This window comes from Prionailurus viverrinus, chromosome C1 (genome assembly GCF_022837055.1).
Source record: "Prionailurus viverrinus isolate Anna chromosome C1, UM_Priviv_1.0, whole genome shotgun sequence".
NCBI classification, from domain to species: Eukaryota; Metazoa; Chordata; class Mammalia; order Carnivora; family Felidae; genus Prionailurus; species Prionailurus viverrinus.
The window spans coordinates 10,079,781-10,101,596 of NC_062568.1; the positions used below are offsets into that span (position 1 = coordinate 10,079,781).

At 42.0% G+C, this 21,816-nt stretch overlaps 1 protein-coding gene across 4 annotated transcripts in view; it reads right to left on the bottom strand.

Moving 5' to 3' along the window:
* Positions 1-21,816, bottom strand: part of ACSL3 (acyl-CoA synthetase long chain family member 3) — a 74,395-nt gene that overhangs the window by 11,704 nt on the left and 40,875 nt on the right. For 3 of the 4 annotated variants that reach the window (XM_047870030.1, XM_047870028.1, XM_047870029.1), the window contains 8 exons: positions 13,160-13,337; positions 11,576-11,685; positions 10,212-10,350; positions 7,865-8,015; positions 6,260-6,383; positions 5,960-6,031; positions 3,799-3,938; positions 846-1,018 (listed from right to left, as the gene is read on the bottom strand). In XM_047870030.1, the coding sequence (XP_047725986.1) occupies positions 846-1,018; positions 3,799-3,938; positions 5,960-6,031; positions 6,260-6,383; positions 7,865-8,015; positions 10,212-10,350; positions 11,576-11,685; positions 13,160-13,337 (1,087 nt within the window). Of the gene's footprint in view, positions 1-845; positions 1,019-3,798; positions 3,939-5,959; positions 6,032-6,259; positions 6,384-7,864; positions 8,016-10,211; positions 10,351-11,575; positions 11,686-13,159; positions 13,338-14,377; positions 14,439-21,816 lie in introns of all 4 variants that reach the window. The other variant, XM_047870031.1, reaches the window with a different exon arrangement.

The window sequence follows — 21,816 nt, forward strand, 5'->3', positions numbered from 1 at the left end:
AAGGATCCTCAGAAGAAAGGAAGCATATATGCACATCTTTAAGGTTGCTTGTTTATTTCCTGCAAAATGAGACTTAGAAGTAGCTTCCAAAATACAGAAAATATCACTGAAAACAGGAAAATACAGAAGTAATGCCAGATAAACCTGCCATAAGAATGGACCACTGAAACAACTCAGCTAAGTAGGGGAAAATGATCAGTTAAAAGCTTGAGTATCTGTGAGTACCTAGAAAATGCAAAGCAGCTTTTGCTAGTAGTGAGAAGCAAAGTAACTTCCCTCCATAAAAGGGACAGACACATAAAGCACTTTGGGATTCATCACCTACTTGGATAGTGGATCACCTCTTCAACCACATCACCAGGACACAGAAATTACCCTGGAATTTATATTCTCATACCCTGGAAATTATATTTTCTAGAACTGAATCTAGTTTCTCTCTCACACAGACCACGCCCATAAACCACTTCTGAGTTTAAGCCTTAATATACACACCTAAACAACTCTACAAAACATGGCAATTTTTCTACACAAAAAGAAACTTCTTGCCTGATATAAGAAAATAAATGTATATAATAAAGACAATGCTTGTTACTACAACTTCCTTTCCAGAACGCTAAGTAGCTTTTAAAGGACACATTGTAGTCTAACAGGAAAAATTCCTTCAACTGCTGACTACTAGGTGTAGCTGATACAGTCTGAATACCGTATCAATAATCACCATCATCCTGCACACAGATACCTGAACCGCTCTCATCGGATACACTGCCCAAAACCACCACCACCACACGGTGCCTGGAGCTGCACCCCAGCCTCTGCCGGCCACACCAGGCATTGATAACACCAACCTTCTGTAATCGTTCCTGCACCAGAAGATTCAGTGAGTCCGTACCCCTGCCCCACGGGACAGCAGAAACAGATGTTCATGAACCGCTGTGTGGTTGCAGAAAGTGGAGCGCCTCCACACAACAGAAGCCGAATGTTTCCACCCAGCAAGCCTCGAACTTTTCGAAAAATAAACCTTGCAACAAATAAAAATAAAAATAAATAAGCAGAGAATCGCAGGATTTTAAAGCTGAGTGGGATTTTCCAAAGTGATCTCCTGACTCTGAGAGTCAGGCTCACCCAAGGCCACACCACCCATTCGGGAGATTCTCTGACCCACTACTTAAATCCTAACTCTTGTAAGTTCAACCACCAAGTAAAGAACATAATGACTTTTCTCTTAACTTTTCAAGTAATGTTTGAATTCAAAATTGTCAGGTTTAACTTTGTATAGTGATGGCAAACCCTTGCTTATGGCCAGAGCAATTAGTTTTATATTCTATAATATATATATTAATACTAAATAATCCTGTTGGATCTTAACACAATGCTTTTAATTTAGCATTAACATTTAGTTTATTTTTGAGAGACAGAGTGTGAGCAGGGGAGGGCCAGAAAGAGAGGGGGACACAGAATCGGAAGCAGGCTCCAGGCTCTGAGCTGTCAGCACAGAGCCCGATGTGGGGCTCGAACCCACGAACAGGGAGATGAAGACCTGAGCCGAAGTCAGATGCTTAACCAACGGAGCCACCCAGGTGCAGTTGGTTAAGCATCCGACTTCGGCTCAAGTCTTGATCTCGCGGTTCGTGGGTTCGAGCCCCACATCGGGCTCTGTGCTGACAGCTCAGAGCCTGGAGCCTGCTTCCGATTCTGTGTCCCTCTCTCTGCCCCTCCCCTGCCCGTGCTCTCTCTCTCTCTCAAAAATAAACTTTAAAAAAATTTGTTAAAAAAGCAAATTATTTTTTGCTTTTCATTAGAAATGTGTACATATTTGAATGACCTAACTCTTTTTAAAAATTTCACTGGATTCTGAAGTGTTTATTGTTTTTAAGATGTCTGCTAAATTAATGGGGCACGCCTGGGAGGCTCAGTTGGTTGAGTGTCTCTTGATTTCGGCTCAGGTCACAATCCCACGGTCATGGGGTCCAGCCACGTGTCGGGCTCCAGGCTCCGTGCTGAGCATGGAGTCTGCTTAAGATTCTGCTCACTGTCTCTGACCTTCTCCCCCAACTGCGTGCTGTCTACAATGAATGAATGAATGAAAAAAAAATGTCTGCTAAATTAAAAAAAATAAAATTCAAATATCTAATTAAAATATTTCTGGAAAGATACTAATAAAAAGATTACTTGCTAATCTTTATCAGAAAAAGAGAAGGGCTTTTTTTTTTTTTTTTTAATATAACTCTGGAAAAGGTGAAGACTAAGCAGCAATCATTTAAAAAGTATTAACAGGCTTTGGGGCACCTGGGGGGCTCAGTCACTTGAGTGTCCAACTTCGGCTCAGGTCATGATCTCACAGTTCGTGAGTTCGAGCCCCACATCGGGCTCTGTGCTGACAGCCCAGAGCCTAGAGCCTGCTTTGAATTCTGTATCTCCCTCTCTCTCTGCCCCTCCCCAGCTCATGCTCTCTCTCCTTCAATAATAAACATTAAAAAATAATAATAAATAAAATTTCCAGTTATGTTATACATGTATACATGTGTGTGTATATATATATATATATATATATATATATATATATATATACACACACACACATACATATACATACTCATATGTATGTTAACAGGCTTTACAAAGTAGGTTATATATCCCACTAAGAAAAAAGCTAAAATAAGGCAGGAAAAAAAGCCAAAGTTTTAAATAAGGTGGAGTATCTGAAAACTATATTAATATTCTCATAAAAACAAATTAAATGTTGGGGCGCATGGGTGGCTCAGTCGGTTAAATGTCTGACTCTTGATTTCAGCTCAGTTCATGATCCCAGGGTCATGGGATCAAGTCCCATAACAGGCTCCACTCTGAGTGTTGGGCCTGCATAAGATTGTCTCTCTCTTTCTCTCCTCCTCCACTGCTTGCTCTCTCTCTCTCTCAAATAAAAATAAAAAATAAATAGATTTTAAAAAGTTAAATGTCATCCTTTGTGTTCTAATTTCTAAATTATTTACAATTAAATCTACTTAAATCTATTAGCACTACAAAAACAAAATAACAAATAATAAGGCTGGTGATAAAACCTGTCATTTAACACTTTAAACACAAAACATTTACTCATATTTGGTTGCCATTTTATATTCATATTGAAATAAATTTAAAAGCAAAGAGAAACTATTTCTCAACTAAAATCACATACCACATAATGTGTCAACAAAAAATAAAAGCACACATTTTTTTTTAAGTTTATTTACTTTGAGAGAGAGAGAGAATGGGGGAGAGGCAGGGGGAGGGGCGTGTGGAGGGAGGGAGGGAGGGAGGGAGAGGGACAGACAATGGGAGAGAGGCAAAGAGAAAAGAACAGAGGGAGGGAGGGAGGGAGGGAGGGAGAATGGGGGAGAGGCAGAGAGAGTGGGACAGAGACAGAGAGAGGACAGAGGCAGAGAGAGAGGGACAGAGACAGAGAGAGGACAGAGGCAGAGAGAGAATCCCAAGCAGGCTCCACAGCCAGAGCAGAGCTGGACACGGGGCTCGATCTCCTGAACCAAGAGATCATGACCTGAGCCAAACTCAAGAGTCAGATGCTAAAGTGACTGAGCCTCCCAGGCGCTGCAGAAGCACGCTATTAAACACAGGAAAACTGTAAATGAAACATTTTTTCGAATAATATTGCAATATTTTTAATTGCTCATATTCTTATGCAAGATGGTGTTTTATAGTCCCTTTGACTTTTTAAAACAAATTTCTTACAACTATCTCAATTAACCGGGCTAGTAATAAGAAAAAATGGTAAGTTACCAAAGAGAGGGGGAGTCTACTGACCTGTCACACAGAGGGGTGCCATGCCCTTTTGAAATCTGCTCCATTTTGTAATTATAGGCCAGAATAAACAGATTGCGCTGGAAGCTACTCATTTCATTCACTTTATTCATGACATTTTTGTAGATCCGATCCATGATTTCCTAGATATATAAAAATGAGTTAATATAATCAATAACGCTATCAGCTGTCTTATATATTACATCTTCACAACAGATAAATATTTCTATCAGTACTGAGGCATTTTAAAAACTATATTCTAAGAGGAACAAACTTTTAAAATAGAGCCACAAGTAGTTTAAAACTGAGGTTTCTATAAAAATAATTTTTCATAGCACAAATATACCTAGATGCTCATAGGAGTAGTTAAAAGAAAAAAGAAAAGCCTTAGGGCAGTAATGTTATCATTACTGATTTTTATATTGCCTTGCTTATAAAATAAGCAACTGTCAGGGCGCCTGGGTAGCCCAGTCGGTTGAGCGTCCGACTTCGGCTCAGGTCACGATCTCACAGCTTATGAGTTCGAGCCCCGCATCGGGCTCTGTGTTGACAGCTCAGAGCCTGGAGCTTGCTTTGGATTCTGCATCTCCCTCTCTCTGTGCCCCTAGCCCACTCGCATTCTGTCTCTCTCTCAAAAATAAATAAACATTAAAAAAAATTTTTTTAAAGAAATAAATAAAATAAAATAAAATAAAATAAGCAACTGTCTTATTTATTTTGGAAAATAAACGAACTAAATAAATGAACAACTATATGAAATGGTTTCTTAAATTCTCATACCTTAACTTATAAAAATACAGCCTCACTTTGCTGATAAAAGGACCATAGGGTTGGGGTGCCTGGCTGGCTCAAGTCAGTTAAGTGTCCAACTTCAGCTCAGGTCATGATCCTACGGTTCGTGGGTTCGAATCCTGCGTCAGGCTCTGTGCTGATGGCTCAGAGCCTGGAGCCTGCTTCAGATTCTGTGTCTCCCCCTCGCTCTGCCCCTCCCTCACTTGTACGCTCTCTCAAAAATAAATAAAAGTTAAAAAATTTTTTAAAAAAGGGGGACCATAGGGTTATTTTGGTTGGTTGATGGTCCCTTTTTTTTTTTTAAGTTAATTTATTAGAAAGAGAGAGGGGAGGGGAGGGGCAGAGAAAGATAGGGAGAGAATCCCAAGCAGGCTCTGTGCTGTGAGTGCAGAGCCCGACACAGGGCTCTCCCTGTGAACCGTGAGATCATGACCTGAGCCGAAACCAAGAGTCAGACGCTTACCCAACTGAGCCACCCAGGCGTCCCAGTTGATTGTCTTTTAATGCTACACGCAGGAAATTTTCCTTCTCTGCACTGCATTTTGCTCGCTAGGCCTATCACTATGCAGTATACTGTAATGACTTGAAATGGCTTTTCCTCTACAGTTTTAAATTATATTTAATTTTATATGAACTGATACATGAACTAAAAAGTAAGATACTACACCAAGGAAACTCCTCACCTCTAGAGACTATCAAACTACTGGTCATTTATACCGTGGTAACTACGTTAACTTTGCTGGCTGGGAGCACTCAAGTGTTTGGAACAATCCCAACACTTTGAGACAAAATCAGAAGCCACATAAATCTTACATTAAGGAGACAGAAAATTCCTTGCTACCCATTTCTACTCCTCTCATTACCAGACCCCTCCCCGTGCCTGGTATATTGGGATGCAAAGCGCTTCTCAGGTAATTAATTCAAAGTTGCACCAACTTCTTTGTCCCTTTTTCCAGTGACTAGGCCAGACCTCCTGTCTCAGGAAGGCAATGACACAATTGGCTTTGAGGAGAAGGATATCACACCTTCCCCCCTATCTCCCACTGGGCTTCAGGTTTCTACTCATAGCAAACATATCATGAAAATGATCTGAGTAAGAAGCTTATTTAGGAAAAGGAGCTGATAATATCATAGGGAAGCTGAAACTAAGTTGAGTGTTTAGTAAATTTAAATCAATGAATAAAGCTAAAAAAAAAAAAAAAAAAAAAAAAGACTGAATAAATCCCGTAGCGCATAAGGTGACGTAAATAATCAAGAAGTAGTAAGTCCCACAGAAACTGCCTCGTCAACAGTGTCTTTCCCAGTAGCATTTACATTCTGTAGCAGAGGACGCTTGTTCAGTGCTCAACGTTGATTAATGGTCAATTCTTACCGGAACAGCCGCCATCAGTGTTGGTTTCAACATGGTTGTATCCCCTTTGCTTCCTTTCTTTATTTTTGAAGACTACAGAAAGAAAAAGCGATCTCTATAAAGTGATCCTTACAGTGGAATTCTCAGACCAAAAAGTCAATTACTATAAACTCACCATTTTAACTCATTCATTGTAAAAAGAACTTAAAAGGCAAGTGATTAACTGATTAACTGTCACCTTTGCAACATACTGTCACAAGGATGGGGGGAAATGTGTTCAAGAAATTTGTTAGTATCTAAAGTCACCGACATTTAATTTACCTGATCTGCTAACGTCTGTGGTGAAGAGTAGCCGATGCGGCATCCGTGAGAAAGACACACAAGCTCGGCACTTAATTCTAACACGTGGGCCAGGGGCAGATATCCAATGTAAACATCTTCCTCTCTGAAAGACAAGGGGATATAAAAGCAACCGTCAGAGGCCAGCTCTGCAGGAAGCGACTGCAAAAGGGAGCCCGTGTGGGGAGAAAGGGAGAGTGAGAGAGAGTGTGTGCGTGTGTACATGTGGGGGAGGGGGGTGGCAGACCCACACTGGGGGGTGTGCAGGGAGGGCGGGGGCGCACAGGGGGAGAACCACAGCTCAGCCTAAACCCCAGGAGGCAGACACTAAGGAGGAGGCTCGTCTCCGGTCCTGCTTGAAGGCACTCACTAATTAGGAGTGCTGCAGGAGCCACATGCTAGGAGAGAAGAAATGAAGGCTGGGGGCCAAAAGAAGGGTTCTCTCGAAGGGCAGGGGAAATCATCCGAAAAGGAAATGGTCTTTAAAGCTGGTGGGCTCCCAAACGGAAGAGTTCAAACAGAATCCACAACTGTTGGCCAGGAGTTTTACAGAAGAGACTCCTGTTTTGAGAGTTATTTACAAATAATAAATTCTACCATGCACAAGAAAACATGTACGTATACGTATCTATTTCAAGAAGTGCCCCCACCTCCAAAAATATGAAGGGCAAACTAAGACTAACCCAGAGAACTGCTGCTCTGAATTCTTTCTAAAAGGGATCCATTCATGAGAGAAACTTCTCTCTCCATCCCTAAATTCAATTCCACAGTAACTGGCATGAGGGTAATTTCTGTGCTCAAGGGCATCAGAAACATCCAGCCATGACCACACGCCAGATCAGCCGTTTGCCCACTGCCAAACAAGCCCTCACGGTCCCATCTGGGCTTCTCCGCCAGTCTCTTCCCACGGCACGTCCACCCTGCCCGTTAGTGCTGGAATTGCTCTTAAGAAGAAAAATCGGAGGCTGAATGAAGCTCAATAAACATTTCCTGGAATCTATGAAGTTATTTGTCCACCTGAATCACACCTGTTTAGGTATAAAAATGACTCTAGTGGCAAAACTATCAACGGATCAAGATAATTCACATGAAGGGATTTGAGTCAGTTAAAATTTACACTTTTAAAGTGAAAAGTAAATATTAACAATGATATTGTATGCAAAACTGTATTTTTTTTTTAATTTTTTTTTCAACGTTTATTTATTTTTGGGACAGAGAGAGACAGAGCATGAACGGGGGAGGGGCAGAGAGAGAGGGAGACACAGAATCGGAAACAGGCTCCAGGCTCTGAGCCATCAGCCCAGAGCCCGACGCGGGGCTCGAACTCACGGACCTCGAGATCGTGACCTGGCTGAAGTTGGACGCTTAACCGACTGCGCCACCCAGGCGCCCCTGCAAAACTGTATTTTAAACCTCACAATTGTAACTGTTTTGTAATTAATTTAAGCGTCCTGCCTTTTTTTTTTTTTTTTTTTGAAGGAAATGCCAACTGTGAACAGACTCTGAGAGACTAGGTTGGCCATATACTACTAAACGACACAAATGTTAATTTTCACAACAGGTACGACCACATTTACTATGACTTACCCCAGCCTTGGAATCCTTTCCGCCATCCCAGTTATACCAGCAATAATGTTGCTGTGGGAGATCATGACTCCCTTTGGAAGTCCTGTGGATCCACTTGTATACATGATTACTGCAATATCTAAGGGCCCTGGTTTGCTATGAGGTTTGTTTTCTGCATTGGAGGAAAAAAAACACACACTTCTGAGAAATTTAGCCATATTTACCAATTTTTTCCATAATCATGTTTGTCAACTCGATTCAACAACTAGGTCAGCAAAACAGATCAAGTCCCCTCACATAAAGGAAATATAGAATATAAACAAATCATAAATCTATAATGTCATAAAAGCTATAAAGAAAAACACAGCAAGACTAGGTGAGATGACAGGAGAAGCAATTTAGATGGAAAAGTCAAGAAAAACTTTCCTGTCAAGTTGGCATTTTAGTAAAGACTTGAATACAGTGAGGAAGGGAGCCATGGAAACCCTGGAATTGGGAGAAGAATGTTTCAAGCAGAAAACAGGCAAGAGCGAAGGCCCTGAGGTAGCAGTGTGATTGGCATATGTAAAGACCAGTGAGTAAGAGGAAAAACAGCAGGAAAGGAAGCTGAAGTCACAGCCAGGACCATATCATGCAAAGCCTTCAAGGCCTCACTCAAGACTTTGGATTTCACTCCGGGGTAGAAAACAATGCTGTTTCAAACGGCAGTTCGTCATCACCTGTGGCTGCTACGCGGCTACCCAACTTGAGAAAGGGACGAAGGGCAGTAGGGACACAAAAGGCTATTCCAGCAATTCAACTAAGAAATAAGGGTGGTTGCTAAACAATGTTCTTGGCCTCACATGGTGAAGCCAAGCTGACTTGGCTACAGTCCGAGTCCTGGATTAAGAGACCGTGTCCTCCTTGGGCACAAGCTAAGGACAGCAGCCCACGTCCAGCAGACAGCAGAAAGACAACGAGAAGCGGGTCACGGATGGCACTGCCTGGGTTAATCCTGGAAGCCCCGGACCTCTTCAGTAAGTGGGGGGGAAGCGATTTTAAACGTGTTCACCAGTGAACTCTTCCTCTCCAACATGCGCAGACAGATCTCATGACAACGGTCTTCGTTCCAGTCCCACCTTCCTAGCCTGCCACTCAGCCCTTCATCCCAGGCACCGTCCTCCACCACCACCGCGTCCTACGAACTGCTCTGAGGCGGTCCTCCGGCAGTCCCAGTGTCACCTGACTCCCGCTGACGACTCCTGCCTCACTGATGGGCTCCTTTCGCTTGGATTCCAGGAACACACAGCATGGTTTCTTCCCTCTTCTCTGACCAACGCTCCGCTGCTTTCAGAGGCACCATTCTCTGTGGGTGACCTCACCTACTTCCACAGCTACAATTAAAACCTAAGTGCTTCTGGCCTCTGAATCTCTTAACTCCAAACTTAGCTCCAGAGTATATGCCATACCCCCACTAAAGATCGACACTGAGGGGCACCCGGGTGGCTCAGTAGGTTAAGCATCCGACTTCGGCTCAGGTCATGATCTCGTGGTCTGTGAGTTCAAGCCTCGCGATGGGCTCTGTGCTGACAGCTCAGAGCCTGGAGCCTGCTTCGGATTCTGTGTCTCTCCCTCTCTCTGCCCCCTCCCTGCTCCCACTCTGTCTCTCTCTCTCAAAAATAAAGACTTAAAAAAAGTGCTACACTGAATGTCCCACTAGCACTGAAAATTCCATATGCTCAACACTAATGTCAGCACAGCCCTATTCCCATTCCACAGCTGAGTGCTTACATCTAAATAAGCACTATGTTTCCAGCTACAAAGGAAATCCAGTCCCGGCATCGTAGCAGCTTCTGTGATATTCCCAAATCCCAATACACTAGCACTTTCTGACACTGAGAGTGGGAACCTCCAGCATCACCATGCCCACGTGTTCCAGCTAGAGGATGAGAAGACATTCCCTCTGCAAGGAAGAGGGAGAGTCTGAGCCGGGAATGAAAGCGGGGAATCCAGGATTAGCCACTCCAGCCATCTGCTCATACTTGCACATAATTCACATAGCACTGGTTTGACGCCACTATTTACGAAAGTAACTTCAAACCACTCAAAACTATCAGAAAAAAGAAACGGGAAACCTGTAGAACATAAAAGTCTTTCCAACTAATCTCAAATACGTACTACTTTTTAGAATACGAATAAATTAATGTGTGGGTTCTTCCTGAAACCTTTCTTCAAAGGGCAGAAAACAGTAGATGTAGAGTGGCCGTACTTCCCAAAGTGACGGTTTAGGAAGTGGGTTTGTCCCTGACCTGACTTCAGGGTCTGGAACGACTCTGGAGAGCACAGCCGCTGCAGAACCGCGGGAGGGACCTGGCGGGGTGTGCCGTACCTGCGCTCGCCTTGGCTCCGAGGGCCTGCACCGCGGCCATGGTGTGCACGATGACGCCCTTGGGGAATTCGGACCAGGTCGGTGGCTTCCCATCCACAGTGATGATGTGCCGCAGGCGTGGGACTAAAGAAACTATATCCTGGAAAAACACAAGCGTGCCTCACGTTCTTCACTGTTCGTCAGCGAACAGCTTAGAGCCAGTCCAGGACACGAGAAAAGTAGTTTACTGCAGTCACAGAATTATCCATTTCTTGCCTCCCAAAAAGGGTGAGGGGGTGCACTGGTATGAATACCACTTCCTTCAGATGGAGAAATACCGGTCGGAAATTTACATTGCTATTTTATGGCATTAGACTTACTGTGTACCCTGTTCTTTGGTACAATCCTAATCAACAAAGTCACTTCCTTACAAAATAGGCGTGTAAACACAGGCTGCCGGAACAATGGAGCAGCCACCGCCCTACATGTTTTCAAGAGGCTAACAAAGATGGGGGGATTCACTTACAAACCTGCATATAAAAAGGGCACCTGGGTGGCTCAGGTGGTTAAGCATCTGACTTCAGGGCACAGGTCATGATCTCACGGTTTGGTTCGTGAGGTTGAGCCCCACATCCGGCTCAGAGCCGGCTTCAGATCCTCTGTCCCCTTCTCACTCTGCCCCTCCCCCACTGGTTTTCTCTTTCTCTTTCAAAATAAGTAAACAAACTTTAAAAAAAAATCGCCAGGGGCGTCGGTTAACTGTCTGACTCTTGACATGGGTTCAGGTCATGATCTCGGGGTCAGAAGACTGAGCCCCACATCGGGCTCTGTGCTGACAGCATGGAGCCTGCTTGGGATCTTCTCTCTCTCCCTCTCTCTCTCTCTCTCTCTCTCAAAATAAATAAATAAACTTAAAAAAAAAGGCAGATATTACTGTTTTCACAGGGAGTCATCTAGAGACTTAAACCCCTTTTCTCCTATAGTTTCATAAAGCCTTTTCCTTAAAAAAATTCTAAAACCTCATAATGACCCAATGCTTCCGATATAAAACGAGTTACTAGTTTAGAAACAACCCTTCAAAATTAGAAATTTACTGAAAATAGACTAGAACACAAGTGGACACAATGAAAGTTATGACCCCTTCCCCTTAGACACGGGCATATATATTATACTTACCAATCACTCTGAAACTCTATGCACTACTTATACATAAATACAGGCAAAATCTACTTTTTCTTTTCTAAAGGAAAGGAATAAAGTATGATGTTCCTAAAAGTTTACAAAGATATTCAGGATTTGAAAGGTCATAATAGCATCAGCATTAGAGCCCAAGACACTGAAAATTCTCAGGTTTCGGACAGTTACAAAACAACTGCAGTCCTCACCTTCAACTTTGTTTGCAAGAGTTCTTTACTGGTAATGATGTTGGTCACCTCTGTTTCATTCAATCCATGAACAATAGCCGGACCTCCTAGAGTAGCATACAATGTAACAACTACAGGGAAAAGAAGGGCAAGTCAAGTGTTTGAACATTTCATGAAGTACCAAATATAAACAAAGTCTCTGAAAGTGGTCATGAATCATAGTGGTATACTGAGCCCTAAATTTAACAATCCATGGCTTATTATATAACTGTGCTACGACTTTCTAAATTATTTCAATATACTAATAAACATGCCCACTCACTCACCCTTTCCTACCTAATTGCTCCCCCAAGATTTCCAATATTTTAAAACAAAAAAATTTGAGGGGTGCCTGGGTGGCTCAGTCAGTTGAGCATCTGACTTTGGCTCAGATCATGATTTCATGGTTCACGAGTTCAAACCCTACATCGGGTTCTATGCTGACAGCTCAGACAGAGCCTGGAGCCTGCTTCGGATTCTGTGTCTCCCTCTCTTCCTGCCCCTCCCCTGCTTGGTATCTCTCTCCCTCCCTCTCTGTCTGTCTCTCTCTCTCTCTCAAATATAATTTAAAAAAAATTTTTTTTAAGTTTTGTTTCACCTACAGATGTTGCTCTGGGATGCCACAATGGAAGGGATTATATTTGACTCCTAAAACGTCAAAGCCTTAGTTAACTACTTGGTACGAAAATAAGAGAAAAGAAGATATACCAGTAAGACGCACTGAGTACCGGGTTGATGGTGTGATATGTTAACATGAACAAATGGCAGTACTGCTTACTCTAAAGTAGAAAACTAAAGAAAAACATTCTAGAAACGCTGACATTTAATGATGATCCTGTGGGCTTTTATTTGCTTTCTGCCTAACTGACAGAAGCTAGACTTAAAGTGACTTTGAGAGCTAATTATTTTAAAGCTTCTCAAGAGAAGCATACCGTAAACCCGAACCTATGAAAGCCAAAGGGTATGTCAGTTTTTTTTAAAAAATATTTACAGCAGGAAACCTGATAAAAGCGTCATCTTTTCTGTTTCATCTGAAAGGTAAGTCAACGTCCAGACGTCACATCACGTTTTGGCACCAAGGCCTCTGAGCTAAGCTCCCGGGACGACCTCACGGGCTGGGGCCTCAGGGTTGCCACTTGAATTACTACAATATAAAAACTCCCTATCATTGAACTTGCAGTTGGGTTCGAGTACTGACGTCACATGTCACTGCTAACAGAAATGGCACAACAAAGTGACACTAACTTCACAAGAGAGCTCCTGAGAGGACCGGCCGAGCCTTCCCTGACCCACAGGCGTAGGCCTCACTCGCTAGGCCCCGAGCCCCACAGTCATACGTTCCAGTCCCCTTACCACACCGGCCCCCCAACTGTTCCACACTTGATTCCTTTTCCAAAGTAGACCCACAACTCGAAGTTGTAACAGAATTCTCCCCTGATTAGATGCAAGGTGAAATTAACTTCCGGATTTTAATTTCTTAAGAATGAAATATTTATAAACAAACAATATCCTCTGTCCCCCAGTAACTCAAGTCTGCTCTTCCAGAAGATCAGAAAGCCTACGTACGCTGGAAATTATACATAAAGCACGCCTGTGCAGCAATCATCCATTCGGCCCTGGTTTCACAGAAGATGGCGATGTTGGTCTTTGGTTTCTGACCCAACATCTGTAAGCCATTTCCAAAATTAAGAGCTCTAACGAAGACATCTTCATAGGAGAGCCAATTATAGTGTCCGAGAATAACCTGATAAACAAAAAACATATAAATACCTTTTAATGTAACCAAAATATTGTTTTCTAGAAAGCCAAGAGTTGCTCCAAGTTCTAGGACAAACCAGAGTTACGTCTGCGTGTAATTTAACTATTTCTTTCTAACAAAAGTTAGGCAGTGAGTTTCAAGTGAAAAAAACCTGTTTTGAAAATTAGCTATTTTGTGACATTTTCTATGACAAATCGCATGCTAAATCCTTCACTGTAATGGGGGGGGGGGGTTATTTTCAAAAATCTTCAGAGTTTGACAGGATTTTAAAGATCAATTTTTTGACCAAAGGATCCTACATTATTAATTCACTTATAGATCATTAACTTAAACAATATAGATGTTAGCTTAAAATTTAGCCTAATATCAAGTACTAAGGGTACCAATATTTTACTTTCCTTCTATTTATGAATTCCCAGATTTTAATATCAAATGATACAATATGATTCACAAACAGAAACTGGACAGACCCAAGATATAGACATATTTATGGCTGTTCAATTTGAATTGCTGTATCCAACCAGGACTAGTTACATTATTCATCTAAGCCTTAAGTACCAACTGGCACCACTGGCCTTTCAACGTTTTATGTGTGTTTACCATAAGTACAGGTAACATTAAGTCTACGTTAGTAATAATCCTCTTTTAGAACTGGCTAACATTTTTCTTTAGGAATTTTCTCCAACTTGTATCATACCATAAATCCCCAATTACCTACAGATTGGATAAAAACCTCCTCACACTACAAATATATACATATAGTTCCCAAACATGGCTGTTTCACTAATACATCTCTCACACACCTTAAAACCATCTAACCACATTCATTTTCAAAAATGCATACATTTAAGACAGTTCTAGAAATAAGAGGCTGGGCGAAGATACAAAAAGGAAAAAAGGGGGGGTAAATACTGCCCTCTAGTGTCCTATTCCATAATGTACTTAAGAAATAAACTCTTAATTTTGATGGTTAAGGCAACTGGATTTAAAATATTTATTTAACTTTAGTGGTTCCAAACTCTCACCTTGCTCTGCACCCCCATGAAATGCTCAGCACGGGGAGCTCCAATGACTTCAAAAGGAGCTCTGTGGGGGTGAGAAGACAGATGAGAATTTGGCCAAAATGTGCACAAACTGGATTACAATTATTAAGAATTTTATACTCCAAAGATAAGCATGAGCTACCTCTTAGATTCCACAATCTAAATGATGAGCTTTGTAAGTTTCAGAGAATGTGTGTGTTCTCAAAGGTATTATCTGTATAATCCAAGTATTTAAATCCATATAATGGGGCCACCATATGGCAAAGAAATCAAATCACAAATTTAACTGAAGTGTAACCATACTGAATTTCACTAAATTCTTGAAACCACTGAATCTTCTATCTTTCCCATCAAGATTCCATTTAAAGGCCCCTACCCACCCTGCAATTTTGTCTTTTACTGGAAAAAAATTTCCAATTCTAACTTTGTCCCTATGGTTACCTCAAACCTGAGATTAAATTCATTTATTTACTCCCTGCCCACACTGCTAAAAAGAACACCCAACCTCATTCTATCCAGGATCACAGACCCAGCAATCCTATTATGCTTCCCTGCTGTATTCATTTTCACTCCCTCTGAAATGGCTACTTGAAACCTTCTCTCCACTCCAATATCCTCTGCCCCACCCTCTCTCCCTCGCTTCTCCACTTCAGCTGATGGTACGATCTCATAGATCACTGAGAAATTAGAAATGCAACAGGAATGACCTTATCTTCCTACCACCAAGTTTAACAGCCTACATACATCTGTGTCCTTGGTCTCTGCAGAATCTCATGGTATCACAATGGTTGAAGCACCCCTAGCAAAAGCCAAACTTACAAAGACTTTACTTCAAGGCGCTTCCCAAACTTCTATCTCCAACCTTAACCACCTCTACTTGCATAGCCAAGTTCAAAAACCTTACCCTGGCCTACAAAGCCCTAGGACCTAGCCATTGCCAGCGTCTCTGTGCTCATATCAAACCCTCTTCCTCTAACTCATTACTTCCTGTAAATGCTTTGTCCTTTCCGTCCTTCAAACAGGCGGGGCCAGGGAAGGAGCTAAGATGAGGCAAGATGGGTGCCATGGGCACAAAATTTAGAGAGGTGCTCGTTCTCAGGGTCAGAATACCTTCCTTCCGTTTTGCACCCCAACTGCCTCACCCAACAGGCTGCATTCCAGTTTCAGAGTCAGTGAGTGCACTACCCCGTCCCACTACACGGAAGGTTCATTACCCAGATCTTCGCAGAGGTGGCTCTTCTGTTGTTCAGACCTCCACTAAGAGAGGCTAACCCTGATCTCCAATTAGCATTATGTCTTCACAGTAGATATTAAATCTTTAAATTACTACTTATTGTCGCTCTTCCTCCAATACAAATGTAAGAGCCCTGAGAAGGGTAACCTGTGTGTCCTGTTCATTATTGTCTCCCTAATGGCATATAGTTGGCACTCAGTCATTATTTCCTATACGCATAGAATGAGCAATGTTAATTAAACACAATTTCAATTCACTCTGGGCCTTCAGAGAGTCTTCTGACCCTGTCTCCTCTAGAAGCCTCATTTTTGAAAAAAACTGCTTTTAAAAACATCCACATCCACCTGATCATTTAACCCCTCGAGCTACTTTTGTTCTGGCCACCCTTCCATTGTGCACATCCTTTGCCTGCCACCTCTCAACTATTCTTATCCATGGGGCACCTGGTTGGCTCAGTCAGTTAAGCATCCGACTCCTGATTTCAGCCCAGGTCACGATCTCAGGGTTCATGAGATCGAGCCCCACGTCGGGCTCTGTGCTGACAGCTTGGAGCCTGCTTGGGATTCTCTCTCTCCTCTGCCCCTCCCCCACTCATCTACACACACCATATATTCTTATCCATGACCCCTGAGACACTAATCTGTTCAATTTTCCCGACTCTGAGTCAGGAAAAGGAATGACTAGTCTGGATAGGTAAACGTCTACCATGGAGTCTTTGAGCAGTTTCCTAATTTGTAAAGTTAGGGGGAAAGTTAAGATAGGCCCTACGGCTGCTTTCCTCAGGTGGTTTCCTCTCTCACACTTAATTGGCTTATCTTTATTCTGTGACAGGTGTGACATACACATGTGTAAATATCAGTGTTATCACTCAGACTACCACTGCCCAGAACAGAGAAACTTAATAATTGACTTTGTTCAGGAACACATTGATGATGCTAAGATGAGGGCCTCTTATCTCAAAAGATAAACTATAAAGTGGAGATAACATACAGAAAATTCTGTAAAATAAAAGCACACAATACTTAACTATTCAGGACCCTGACAAATGACACAATCAAATAAAGATCAAGTTTTCCAGTAGCTAAGGGTTTGACCAGTTGAAGTACCAACTTTTCTTTTACTTTAGCCATTTAGAAGAGAAGTACTTCAAAATGAACACTTTCCTGCCTTCCTCCACAAAGTACACACCTGGTTTCATTTAGCCCTACTCTGTGCGAATGAAGATTATGACAATTTATTGTGAAGGAGCCAGAGGGTGAAAATATTCAGCAGGTCTGGATGATGGGTGATGATCATGAGGAGAACGACGATGAGGAGGAGGGCGGCCAACCGTTGCCAGTGTTCACGCCGTGCAAAGCACACTGCAGCCGCAGCTTGTAAGACTCTCACACTAACTCTTGAGACACAGTATTATTAGCCCTATTTTACCAATGAGAACACCGAGGCGTAGAGAGAGTAAGCATAACGTGCTCAAAAATCACACAGCCTACGTAGGACCAGAATGCAAACCCGGACAGGCTCATTCCGGAATCTAAGGACTAAATTACAGCGCTCCGAGGATGCTACAGAAGGAGGCGGCTGTCACTGTGCAGGTGAGAACAGTGGCCTGATTGACATTTGTAAAAGATCCTTTCAACTGCTGAGTGTGCGTGGGTTAGAGTAGGGGCAAGCGTGCAAGCAGAAGACCCGTAAGAAGGGGGATGGGGGAACTATTAAGGCGGGGGGGATCAGACTCCTGGTTCTTTGGCTCGAGCCATTTGTTACCCAGCGGTGCCTCTCACAAACGGGCTGACAAGGAGAGAAACAAGCATGGAAAGGAAAGCCAAGGTTCTGGCTGGGGAGAGCACTCTAACAACCGAAACACGAACCCTGGCCAAGAGACTGCCCGTTGTTTTTTCTATAAATTAGGATGTAAATGTCCTAACGGGTCAGAAAATAAATACCATACACATATGCAAATAGATTTATATATATGTATTCATACATACACATATATATATATATATATATATATATATATATATATATATGAATGACTCTGGAATAAGCAATAACACAAATGTAGGCACTGCGGAAGAGGCAAGCTAAGTCAATTTCCAAGAGCAGAAACGAGTATTTCTATGATCTTTTTGGATCAATTTACAAAGAATAGCATACCATAGTGAAATCTTCTCTTTCTAAGCACTATGATTATATGATCTCTTTTACTTTCTTCTCTCTAATGTGTGTAAAATACAGTGTTTCTGGTGGGTAGATTACTAAATGTCTGAGCTGGCCTCATGCTCCTTTTTATTTCACTGTAAAATTATTTTTTTTCTTTGCAACTTTGTTCTATTTCAGGTCCATGTATTTTAAAGACGCTCTGGAAATCAATCCTTCACTGTTCTTAATTTCCAAAGACCTTAGTACGATGCATTCGATGCATTCGCGGCCAGGAAGGCTGGTGTTGGGAGAGGCTGACACAGGTCCCAGGTGCTCAGAGCCCCGCCGCAGTTTCATACAGCCAGAGGAGACTTCTGGAAAAGCTTGCCAAGCCTCAAGAACATAGCAGCCTCTGCTTCTCTGCCTTTTGTTTTTCTCTTTGTGCCCCCCCCCCCCCCCCCCCCCCGAGAGACCGGTCTTAGTGAAGCAGAAGGCCACACTACCAGAGTAGAATCATCACCACTGACTTCTCTGCTTATCTTCCCTTGGGAGCTCAAAACTGACTTAGGATATGATGGAAACAAAGCTTCAGAGTTCATTTATTTGAAATAAAGGTGTGGGTATCTTTGTTTCAACTATATCAGATACATTCTAGGGTTAAACCCCAAAGCTCAGCCCCCAAAACAAGAAGGAAGGAAATGTAGAGATACTGCTACATCATTGGCTGGCTTTCCCAATTCAAGATTACTGTCAAATAGGGAAACTACTGAATGACGGTACGTTTCATTACAAACACGTCTGCGCTCTAGTTGGGAAGCATTCCGAGCAGAAGCCACATTACCCTAAGCAACTGCACTCTTACATCTACCTAAACACCTGTTGTGAAATGTCCCCCTTTTACTGCCAGAGCAGAGGCTGCTTCTGCTGCAATACAGTGGGTGTAAACAAGAAACCAAAACGTCAAAAAAAACCCCCAGCATGTTTATAACACCCAGTTGAGATACCCACAGTCCAATGTTAGAGTTACAACACAGACCGAGAAAACCAGAGTCTTAGCTAATCAGTGGTGTGGCACTTTCTTCTTGAGTAAGGCTAACAGAAAACATGTGATTCGTTTACTACACACGAAACCTAAAAATTAATTTTTTCCCAATTAGCCTCATTTCAAATACGACATTTTCTATATCAGAGTTTATTTACATAGAGCCCTCCCGAAAAAGTCCAATGAATCACAAATGCCCATCGCGTGGCAGACAGACCTGACAGTAACATGATACAGACAGAGAAGGCAGCTGACTACAAGTGTTTTCCTTTTCAACTCTCCTATCTGAGTTCAAATATTTCTTTGTTGAGTAAATGAGGACAACAAAGACACCTCAGGCAGGACAGGGAGGAAAAGGCTACACACACACACACACACACACACACACACACACACACACACACACACGAGACAGGGAAAAACTTTCCTTGCATCCGTTGTGTTATCTGGCCACGTTGAAGGAGAAACTTTGATAGCTCTAGGATTTTATTTTGTCCTAATTACACTGATACCTGAAGTAAGAAGGAATCTCACGTCTACCATACTGATTTCCTGTTCACATACTTGGAAGCTAGTTTGCTACTGTGAGGACTGAAAAATAGTGCCAGTCTTATAAAATGCCTATAACACATGTGCAATTCTGGAGAAAGAAATTAACCCTCCTGCTAACGGAGGACTTCTGCTACATATGCTGAGATTAAAAACAAGAGAACCAATCTTTGAATTCAAATAGCATTAGATCAACAAACAAACAAAATGAATGTTTTTAAGAGAAGGCAGAGGAGTGGAAAACTTTAGCACCTAAAAAAGTGTAAGTGTTTTTGGTACCCTGTATAACTGCCAGATCTCTCAAAGACAAAATCAAGGATGGTCCTTCATAAAAAGTAAATATGGCAACTAAATATCAGATACCATTATGATAAAATATGTTTTAGAAGTTAAAATCTATAGGCTAGAAGAATAAACAAACATAGGTAACTTTATGATTTCCGTTTCAAGAAATGTGCTATTAACTCCAGATACACCTTAAGTGAACTTAATAGAAAACAATTCATCTAAGTCAGCAGAAGAGAGACTATGCCTTAAAAGTGGAGTGACCCTATCATTTCCCCAAGCCACTACACCCTGAACGTGACAGGCAAAGCAAGATAAAAGATCACTCTGCTTAGAGGGGATGAACACTTACAGGTTCTGTTGTCTAGACTTAAAATCACGTTTTAATTTCTAGGAGTTACTGATGTTAACTTGCTTGCCACCTCCTTCATGTTTAGAAGAAAAGGACTACAGAATTTGTATGGGTAAGTGCCGAAATTAACAGGCTGGTAAGTTAAGGAACATCCCAGGAGAAGCTCTGAGTATTTCATTCCATGGTGTGATTATTTGAACTCTCCCCCAAACCTGAGAGGTTCCTTCGTGACTAACAGAAAAAAAAAAAGCAGCTGGAGACAGGATGTGGATGGAAAAAAGAGTAAGAGGAAAGAACAACTTCGCCTACATACGTACTAAACATATAACCTGACCAAATTATCAAACAGCTACAGATCATCTTACTGCTTCTAAAAAAATTGTGTATCTTGGGGCGCCTGGGTGACTCAGTTGGTTAAACAACCGACTCTTAGTTTCAGCTCTCATGGGTTTGTGAGATGGAGCCCGGTTGTTGGGCTCTGCACTGATGGTGGTGATAAGCCTGCTTGGGATATTCTCTCTCACGCTCTTTCTCTCTCTCCCTGCCCCTCTCCTGCTTTCGTGTGCTCTCTCTCTCAAAATAAACTTTAAAACAATAAAAAAAATTATCTTCGGTTTTTACCTACTGGAACTTTAAGAACTGCTTATAAGAAAGCCATGTGTCGGGGCACCTGGGTGGCTCAGTGGGTTAAGCGTCTGACTTCAGCTCAGATCATGATCTCACGGTTCCGTTTGTGAGTTCAAGCCCAGCGTTGGGCTTCACATTCTCTCTCTCTCTCAAAAATAAACGTTAAAAAAAAAAAAAAAAAATCCTGTATCCAAGTTCAAAACCAGCATTTTCGTGCCCTTTCTGTACTCCCTACCCTTCAGAGTGTTGCACTGCTTGGTGATATGTACTGTATTCATTCATATAATTTTGTCCACCAAACTCTCAAGACAATAGTACTAATGCAATCTAGGGCATTTACCCCAGATGCCACAAGCTATCTACACACGTGTTTACATGTGCACACACATTCAATTTATCCTCTCGACAAGTCTGAGAGCTGGCATTTACGAGGTATGGATGGAGCAGGTTCTAATCTTCACTTTACTACCTGCTAACTGAAATGTCCCCGTGTACATTCTCCATCTATGCCTCTGTGCTGTCATCTGTAAAATAACAAGGATAACACTAACTCATATGGCTATTTTAAGTCTCAAATAACTTGATATATGTAAAACACTTAAAATAGCCTGACTCCTACGAAATGTTAATAAATACCAGCAATAATCCTTGTCTCCACGTTACAGATAAAGAAACTGAGGCCGATTTGTTAAATAACTTTTACAAAGTCACACAGCTAGTTAAGTGGCAAAGCTGAGATCCAAACCCATAGTGTGGATCTGGAATCCAGGTTCTTAACCACTATCTTTATATTTTCTCTAAGGATATCTTATCCTGTTTCAAATTGACAATGGCAGGCTTGTCTGTATTTGTGAAAATTTTTTCTTTTTCTAATTTTTTTTTAATATTTATTTTTGAAAGAGCCAGCACAGAGCCTGATGCAGGGCTTGAACTCACAGGCCGTGAAATCATGACCTGAGCCGAAGTCAGACGCTCAACCAACTGAGACACCCAGGCGTCCCAAAGAAAATTCTTTACAAAACATGCATTGCCACTGTCAAAGTACCAAGACATAAAGCCCCCAACAGAACCTACATTAAAATCAGAAACAGCAGGCCCCACATCCCAAAACCCAGAACCATCTCAAGCACACACAAGCGCTTGTGTAACTACCCAGGAATAAGGTTTCAGACCCAAAACTGCTGTAGACA